The 9,290-nt window shown below is 42.0% G+C and overlaps 1 protein-coding gene across 1 annotated transcript; it reads left to right on the plus strand.

The window, feature by feature from the left end:
- The first annotated feature begins 916 nt into the window (after positions 1 to 916).
- Positions 917 to 6,962, plus strand: MED10 (mediator complex subunit 10). Its single transcript, XM_054985985.1, has 4 exons — positions 917 to 1,126; positions 3,589 to 3,672; positions 4,190 to 4,292; positions 5,345 to 6,962. Exons 1-4 carry the CDS (start codon positions 1,005 to 1,007, stop codon positions 5,438 to 5,440), a joined length of 405 nt encoding a protein of 134 aa, XP_054841960.1. The 5' UTR covers positions 917 to 1,004; the 3' UTR covers positions 5,441 to 6,962.
- The last annotated feature ends 2,328 nt before the right edge of the window (positions 6,963 to 9,290 follow it).

The raw sequence follows: 9,290 nt of genomic DNA on the forward strand, positions 1-9,290 counted from the left end.
TTGCATTTGACAATAAACAAATCGCCACAAACCAACTCATGAAAAAAAACTAGGTCAGTAAGAGTTAAACACAGAAAAACGACCAAGTGGGATAAAATGTCAACAGCATTTCAATGGCTGAGTGAACCCAGACTAACAATAGGAGAAAAGCCCTGGATAGCATCAGCTGAGATGTATTTTATTTGCTCACAGAGAACTACTCCAAGGAGTTGTGTTGGCACACCGTACCAAATAACACAAAGCTATTAAATATTTTATTGGAGGCTAAAGAGAGACCATTTCCCAACACTGATCATAATTAAAACCATCATTCATATCGCTGATGTAAAGATTATTAACACAAATTACTATTATTATTATTAACACCACGTGATCTAATCCCTCTACCCTCCCCCATGAGGCTTAATTGCTTTGTTAATACCGCATTCTGACCACATCATTTTAGTTGCATTAAGAAGACACCCCAGAATGATCACTGCATTTAATTTAGAAATGAATCACATTTAAACACATGATTATTTTCAAATGTAAATTATCTCGTGAAACTTCCATTACAAAAATAGTTAATAGCAAACTAATGGTAACAATAACACAACACACAGAGAAATTAGCACAATTTACAGAGTCTGGGAACGACGCATGCGTCCAATAGCTGACGCTCCAGCCCCTCCCACCCGTTTAGCATTCTCTTGGCTACGGAATACCAGCCGCAAAGGGCGGGGCAAAATGTGGCCACGCCCTCGGCCCCTGAAAAGGAAGGGCCGGGAGATGGCGACCTGGGGGCCCATTGTGCGCATGCGTATGATTTATTTTGCCGGTTCTTTTAGATTCACGGAGGGGAGGAGCCTACAGCTGAGGCGCCGCGGATCGTTGCGCCTCTGGGGGCGGGGTTAAAGGCAGCGTTCGACCCCGGAAGAGGAAATAGGTGTGGTATCGATGGCGGCGCCCTTAGCAACGGGGTTCGTGGGGGCTCGTTGAGTGTTTCCTAGCGCCCGAGGGCGGTGATGGCGGAGAAGTTTGACTCCTTGGAGGAACATCTGGAGAAGTTCGTGGAGAACATCCGGCAGCTGGGCATCATCGTCAGCGACTTCCAACCCAGCAGCCAAGCGGGCCTCAACCAGAAGCTGTGAGCAGCGCTTCTATGGACCCAGCAGGGGCCTTCCTTTCTCTCCTGGGCTCTGGCCTACTCGGTGCCTCAGGGCGGTTTCGCCGTCCTGAGGTCCCGGCGAGGCTGGGCTTAAGGTTGCCAGCTCTGGCATGGGAAATTCCTGGCGTTTTGGGGGTGACGCCTGGGGGGAGGGTTTTGGGAGAGGGAGTCCTCAGAGGGGTATAATGCCACAACAGCCTTTTTCTCCCAAGGTACTGATTTCTGCCGTCTGGAGATCAATTGTAATTAGAGTTGCCAGACTCCAGGTGGTGGCTGGAGACCTCTCAGAATTACAATTGATCTCCAGGCCATAGAGATCAGTTCTCCTGGAGAAAATGGCTGCTTTGAAGGGTGGACTCTATGACATTATGCCCTGCTGATGTCCCTCCCCAAACCCTGTCCTCGCCATGCTCCACCCCCAAATCTCTAAGAATTTATCAACCTGGAGCTGGCAAGTCCAGATCTCCAGGTCCCACCTGGAGATTGGCAACCCTGTTGTGACGCACCCACCGAACTTACCCTTCTCTCCAGGGGAACTGAGCGCTGTAATTGGGAGATCACTTGCAATTTAGGAAGAACTCCAGGTTCTTCCCGGAGGTTGGCAACTCTAGTTGGGGAGGGTGTATGTATGTGTTGGGGAAAACTTGTGGGTGAAGGGGTTTCCTGGATCTCCCCTTGACTGGTTTTGTTTGCACCAGCTTCTCAGTGGCTTATACTAGTTGCTTTTTGAAACAGAGCACAAAGGCACTGGATGAGCTGCTTCGGTCTCTCGGCCTTTGAGATTTCAACAGGGTGGAGTTTATTTTAATTTCTGTATTTTTAAAAATACTTTTCTCCAAGGAGCTGACGTCTGTGTATGGTGGTGAAGAGTGCCCTCTAGTCATAGCTGACTTATGGCAACCCTCTGGTGGGGTTTTCATGGCAAGAGACTAACAGAGCTGGTTTGCCATTGCCCGCCTCTGCAACCCTGTTCTTTGTTGGAGGGCTAACATCCAATTACTAATCAAGGCTGACCCTGCTTACCTTCTGAGATCTGATGAAGTCAGGTTCACCTGGGCTTTCCAGGTCAGGGCCCTCTAACCCTTAAATCAAACATGTACATTGATGAGCCCTTGAAAATATCCTACTGAAGAGATGTAGCTTGCAGTGCTGTCTACATGTGCTGTTCTTCTCTTTTTCTGCTTGTAACTTAGGCTTAGCTGGCACATGCAAGTGAGTGAGGTGATAGAATGGGATGTGCCGCTGCAGGTAGTTGATTCTAGTGTTGAGTGCTTATTTATAAAGTTTTTTAAAATCGTAATTTTAAACTAGCACAGCAAAGAGAACATTTCTACCCCCTCTCTGTGTTTGCTGTGCTGCTTTTCTTGGTACAGGAAATTCTCTGTATAGACAATATTCATGAATATGACCCTGGAGGTTGAAGTGGCACAGTCTGTTGTTGTATCCGACTCTTGATTGTATAAATGAGACCTGGTGCAGAGATGTGAGGTGGTGAATTTTCTAAAATGGAAATTTTTCTCATGCTGTAGTTTCCATGGAAGATTTTCTGTCCCATGTATGTAAATATCTGCTTGTCTATAGTTGTCAGAGCTGTTGTCCTGCAAACCAGTCATGTTAAAGAGATTAAATGTGGAGAGTGCTTGTGCATGATCTAGGTTTGTGCATAGTGTGTTTGCCTCCTGCTAATGATATTTAAATTTTGCTAATGCTTTTTCACTATTTAACATATTAACTTGAGTTTTCACAGAAAATCCACATCAGTGCCTTATTCATCAGTTCTTGCTTCCACATTGGCCTGTCTGTAGTAGTTCTAAAAGAGAAAGCGGCTGTAATACCTCTTCTTTATTACTTTGGTTTCAGCAAAGGCAAAGCAAGCTGTTTGGGGCACTTGCAGCTCATGCTTTCCTCTGTTTGTAACCAGCATTTGACATTCAGAAGTTCACCTCGCTCTGAACTAGGAGCTTCTATTCTCAGCTGTCGTCATAGAATAGAATAGAATAGAATAGAATAGAATAGAATCATAGAGTTGGAAGGGGCCATACAGACCATCTAGTCCAACCCCCTGCCCAGTGCAGGATCAGCCTAAAGCATCTCTGACAAGTATTCATCCAGCCTCTTCTTGAAAACTGCCAGTGGCAAAGATGTGTTAGATGCATCCTCTGTGGATTTGTCGGGTCATTTTAAAACATCATCTAAACTTATGATTTCTGATAATGTTAAGGGGGAGATGAGACCTGCCTGTATTTTTCTCTCTCTCCTTGTGTTTCAGAGTTTCAGCAACTCTTGATCTTTTGGGGAGAGTTTATGGGGTGAACAAGATTTCTGTTTTTGTTTTAACCTGATGGCACATACCTGCACCATCACCTTTTACAACAGGCACACTGGCTTTTGCGATTGTATTAGTAATCTTGGGGTACTAACAAAAATCTGTTTCTGCCCAGGAATTATATGGTTACCGGCTTGCAAGATATTGACAAGTGCCGACAGCAACTTCATGATATCACTGTGCCTCTGGAGGTCTTTGAGTAAGTGGATAGCATAGTTCTTGCTTGGTTGGTAGTATTCAGGGAAGCACAGGAAGCCTCATCTCTTTAAAATGGGGCGTCTGAGCAGGACTGCAGACCTGTGTATATTTCCAGACCCAAAGAGCACTTATATTGTGTGGAGTATTGACAATGGGCTCTTAACTTTCCGCCAACCATTTCTCAGTGTTAACTCTTTCCCCTAGTTTTCCTGATGTCTTAACACTTCTGGGAACAGTATCATTTTTTGTTTCTTTTTGAAAGTTTCACTTCCAGTTATGTCTATTTTAGTTGAAAAACACAACTTTTTTCGAAACCCAGAGTGCCTGACTACTCGCACTGTGCTGTTTATCTTTATTTCTAGCAACTTGTACTTTTGTTAGCTGATCAGTGCTGATATAAGAAAATGCCAGCATCATGTCCTTAAAAGTGATGAGGATAGATGGCCCACTCTGCCTGTATTATGAAAATTGGACTGCTAAGGAGAATCATACTTACACAATTTGGCTTATTTCTTCAGGTTCATAGATCAAGGCCGCAACCCCCAACTTTACACTAAAGAATGCTTGGAAAGGGCTCTGGCTAAAAATGAGCAAGTGAAAGGCAAAATTGATACCATGAAGGTAAGATGGAAGCTCATACAATACTTGTACTGTTTATGTCTAAATGAAGGGGTTTGATATGGTTTACATTTTGCATGTGAAAGAACTTCGTGCCTTATGGCTGAAATCTCAAATTCTGCAGCCATCTTTGAATTGTTAGCACTTTACCAGTTGCAGTTTGTTTGCCGTGTCACAGTTCTGCCAACAGTTGTGGTGCCGTACCTTTCACGCCTGCTGATGGCCCACCCCTATGCTTTGCTTATCCCACACATGTGCTATATTCATTGTGCTAGACTCCTGCACACCAATATGAACATGACGTTGGCATTGTGCACAACTTGTATATGGTTGCCTTTGTAATCTGCACAATCCAAGTATTAAAGTACTAGTTCTTAAGTCATGCTTATGAAAAGAAAAAAAAAACCCTTGGTCAATAATACATTCAGATGATATCACATTTCTATCTTGTTAGAGTACCTCTAAAGAGTATAGCCAGAGCAGACTAAAATGTTCACTGTGTTGCTCACTGTACTGCAGTCTAGTAAAGTGTCTGAATGTTAAGACAGAACAGTATGAGGCCACTGATAAACTGTTGACTTGCTTTGGTGATTTTGCCAACCATTAACTGTTTTGTGTCTGCAACTTGGAGATGCTTACTCAGTACATTTCCATACACCTAATACATGGCCACTCAACTGCATTAAATGAAACAGTAATCTAGCATGGCTCAGTGGCAGAGCATCTGTTTGGCATGGCATGCAGAAGGTCTCAGGTTTCATCCCTGATCAGGCACTAGGTGATGTAACAGATCTCTGTTGGAGAACTTGGGGAGCTACTACCAGTCAGATTAGATGGTACTGACCTTGATGGACCAAGGGTCTGATTCAGTATAAGGCAGTTTCATGCAGTGATCTTGCTGTGCAAATAACTCCTTAAACCATTTCCAGACACATTTCACCAGGTCCGTGTTTTCCTTATGAAAGGAAAATACACAAATACTGGCTGTGTCCCTTATTGCCATCGGTTACGGAGGGCCCTTTTCTTACACGTGCAATCCTTTTTTTTCCTTCTAGAAATTCAAAAGCTTGTTGATTCAAGAGCTGACAAAAGTGTTCCCGGAGGACATGGCCAAGTACAAAGTGATTCGTGGTGAAGATCCTTCTCCTTGAGTGTTAATTATGTTTTCCGTTACCATGCATTCTTCTCTGGGAACTACAGATAGGCTATTGTGAAAATACTGACTTGGCCAGATGATGAAGAAATCGAACTTTTCTGTTGGGCGATGCTAAACGTTGTGTTCTTTGGCTAGGAAGCAGGCTGATTCACTTGGCTGCTGCTTAGGAAACCGTAATGGCTTCATGACTCTTGATGTCAGTAGCTGGCTTCACATACTGACTCTCAGCTCTGCTGTTTTTGTAAGATGCTGTTAAATTTTTTCAACATATTCTGCTCTGTGGGGTGAGGAGAGCAGGTGTGTATCTGCTGTTCTTGGTGCAGCACAACCTAAGAAATGAAGAAGCAGCATAAACATTGATCATTATTACCTCTTTCTAGGTAATTAAAAGGCTTGTGTTTTTCATTACACTGAAGGGCTGCTGGAATAATAGAAATTGTTTCTGTGACTCTGTATAACAGAGCAAGCCAAAATGTTTGGCACAGTGTACAGGACAATCTTTATATCATTCTCACTTATGTGTTATAGCAACCCCCTCTTCAAACTTCAGGCAGGGACTGCAGTTAAATTCATAATTTTGTTGAGTTAACTTGCATAGTAAAGGGCTTGAAAAGAGTTTTACACCTTTTGTGTGTGTGGATTTTTTTGGAGTTTTGCACAGTATCTGTATTGCTGAGTAATGGCAAATCTGATTGTCCAAGGTGGAAGGGTTTGGCATCTTACAGACTTAGAAATATGATCATTAGGGGCTGGCCTCATTTCATTGCAGCTTCCAGTGCATGTGTAAATAAATCATAATTCCAAATCTACACTTGGAATGTGCATAGCACTGCAAATGCATTGTGTGTCCATTGATTTGGTTCACACTTAACTGAGAATCATGACATAACGAATACCCTATGCTACAGCATATCGAAACTGTTTCAAAGGTGGGCATGTGGGACTGGGTGTATAAAAACTTACGACCACCAATAAACTACAACAGAAGCTGCTGTGGTACCTTTATGGTTGATTTGCTACATTTGTTAGTCCCTGAGTAAACAAACCTCTAGCTTTTTATCTCGCCCTGTAAACAGCTGCTGTTACTCTTACTGCGTAACCTCTTGATGTCCTATCTTTCCCTTGTCTTTTTGTTCCATTCTCAGAAATTGGCTGAACTTATGCAGGCATTTGTAGGGGTATGAGTTTGATTTCCCTTTCTTGCTTGAAGACCTCTCCTTAGAGTATGATTCAAATTTCCCCACTCAGCAGTCATAAATATATGTGTATCTGTCTGTGTACAAGACCTGTTTCTGTGAACTCCCTCCAATTGTGAGAGCTTGGATCCAATCCAGAATGTGTCTTACAGGATTTTTAAAACTTCTTGTTACTAAATCACTGGTTACCTGGGTCTTGGTACAGTAGTCCAGAAGATGGGTTTTATATCCAAAGCGCATTGGAGTATCTACTAGTTTATTTAAACAAATGAAACCATTTTCTTGTTAACTGAAAGAAAAATAAAATCCCTTATTTACCAACGTGAGATTTTCAATGTAATTTTTGAGAACCCATTTTATGACTAAAATGTTTTGGATTGTAAGTTCTTCAGGCTAGCATGTCTAAGTAAAATGTTGCTCTTACGTTGCTGTGTGTACAATGATTAGACAGAACGTGATCAACATCCAGCTGCAAGTAAAGACTGTTAATTCAGTATTTGGAGCTTCAGACGAGAAAAATTACATTTCCACTTAACAGATTTCCAAAGCAATTAGGGCAGGAACCTTGTAGCATGATAAATCAAACCCAAGCATCTTTATTGGTGGGCCAAACTCCTTTTATCTTTTAACTTGCTCTGATGCTGGTCCTTGGGGAGTGAGAAAGATAAGTAGATACTTAAATACTTTGGATGTCAGAAGCAATACCCTTAATACATAGATTGCTTCTTCTCAGAAGCAGCTTTCTCTCTCTGCGTATTTAAAAAAGGCTTGCTTGCTGAGACTGTCTCGAGTTCTTTTTCTTCTGAACTAGCACTGTTTGTACAGTTTGGCCATCCAGTTGCTTCTTGAAAGCACGTCTAACAGCTGTACTCTGGAAATAAAATGTTACCTCATTTAACAGTTCAGTAACTATCAATCTACTGCATGACCTTTTGTACCTGTTCTGCTCTGAAGGCAAAGAGCCTTATTACTGCACAAAAAAGCAAAGGGTAGTGTCTCTTCTTGGAAAGAGCAAATGAGAGACTTAATGCTGTTGGCTGGACTCCATTTAACTGCAAGAGACTCATAAGCTCTCAAACAAGGGAGGCAACACCTCTCCTAATTCTCAGTGCTGATCACAGCTATCTCAGCAGTCAGGCAGATAGGTCGTGTTCCCTTTTTCTGTGAGACTGAAAGCTCTTCCTCTCCCAAAGGCCAGGCTTTCCAACCTCTGGGTTCATTTCTGGGGTGTGCCCACACAGAAGTCATGAACTCCACTCAGCTTAAACAAAAGTTAAGTTTATTAGCTTAAGGAATGTTTGCAAAAAGCATGAAGCACTCTTACACAGGCAACAAACATTAAAATAAGAAAACCTGCCTATCTAAAACTTGAGAGCTAGCTATGTAGGCATCTCTATATTGCATTCGTTGTTGCTTATCTCATCTGTCCGTCAGAATGCGAGCCTTCTCTTGAAAAATGGCAGAGGAAAATATCAGACTTTGTATGGGCAGGCAAGAAGCCTCGAGTGAAAATGAAAGTTTTACAAGATGCAAAGGAAAGAGGCGGAATGCAACTGCCCAATCTAAGACTTTACCATGACGCAATTTGCTTGGTGTGGTTGAAGGAGTGGATGACGCTAAAGAATAAGAAATTACTAGCCCTAGAGGGATATAAAAAAATATTTGGATGGCACGCATACTTATGGCATGACAAAGTAAAGGCGAACTCGATGTTCCTGCATCACTACATACGGAGAAGTTTATATATAATCTGGAAGAAGTATAGAATCTATTTGGAAGAAGGAACCCCTTTGTGGGTAGTTCCATATGAGGTGATAGATCCGAGAGCTGTTGATAATGAGCAACAATGTTTAACGTATAAAGAAATAACTAGAACTGAAGAATCTAAACTCAGAATAAAGACTCAGGAGGAACTATCACCGTATTATGATTGGTTCCAGTATAGACAGATTAGAGATTTATATAACTCGGACTCTGTAAAGGGAGGTATACGAACAGAAAACTCGGAACTAGAGCAGACCCTTCTTAAAGAGGACAAGAAAAGAATATCTAAGGTATACCAAGCACTGCTGAAATGGTATACTGAGGATGAAATAGTTAAAGGACAAATGGTGAAATGGGCCATAAATTTCAATAAAGAAATAACAATGGAGGCATGGGAATACTTGTGGAAGACTACAATGAAGACAACGACATGCACTAGTATTAAAGAGAATATTTACAAAATGATTTACCGTTGGTACATGACACCAAAGAAGATTGCGCTAGGGAATTTGAATACTTCTAATAAATGCTGGAAATGTAGGAAGCATGAGGGCTCCCTCTACCATATGTGGTGGACGTGTGAGGTAGCTAGGCAGTTCTGGGGGGAAATAATAAGAGAAATGAGTGAGATTTTACAATTTCAAATTAATAAGAACCCAGAACTCCTGTTACTAAACTTAGGAATGGAGGGAATTCCAGCCCATCATAGGACGTTGATATTTTACATGACGGCAGCAGCTAGACTTTTGTATGCGCAAAAATGGAAAATACGAGAAGTGCCAACCATTGAAGATTGGATCCACAAATTGCTGTATATGGCAGAAATGGACAAAATGACAAGAAAATTGAGAAATCTGGACTCAGGACAGTTTAACACAGACTGGG

The sequence above is a fragment of the Eublepharis macularius genome, chromosome 7 (genome assembly GCF_028583425.1).
Source record: "Eublepharis macularius isolate TG4126 chromosome 7, MPM_Emac_v1.0, whole genome shotgun sequence".
Taxonomy (NCBI): domain Eukaryota; kingdom Metazoa; phylum Chordata; class Lepidosauria; order Squamata; family Eublepharidae; genus Eublepharis; species Eublepharis macularius.

Excerpts from the sequence above, each read along its gene's own strand:
- MED10 (XM_054985985.1), top strand. The coding sequence starts at position 1,005 with ATGGCGGAGAAGTTTGACTCCTTGGAGGAACATCTGGAGAAGTTCGTG. Across the intron at positions 1,127-3,588 it reads GCGGGCCTCAACCAGAAGCT|GAATTATATGGTTACCGGCT; the intron begins GTGAGCAGCGCT and ends GTTTCTGCCCAG. Across the intron at positions 3,673-4,189 it reads GTGCCTCTGGAGGTCTTTGA|GTTCATAGATCAAGGCCGCA; the intron begins GTAAGTGGATAG and ends TTATTTCTTCAG.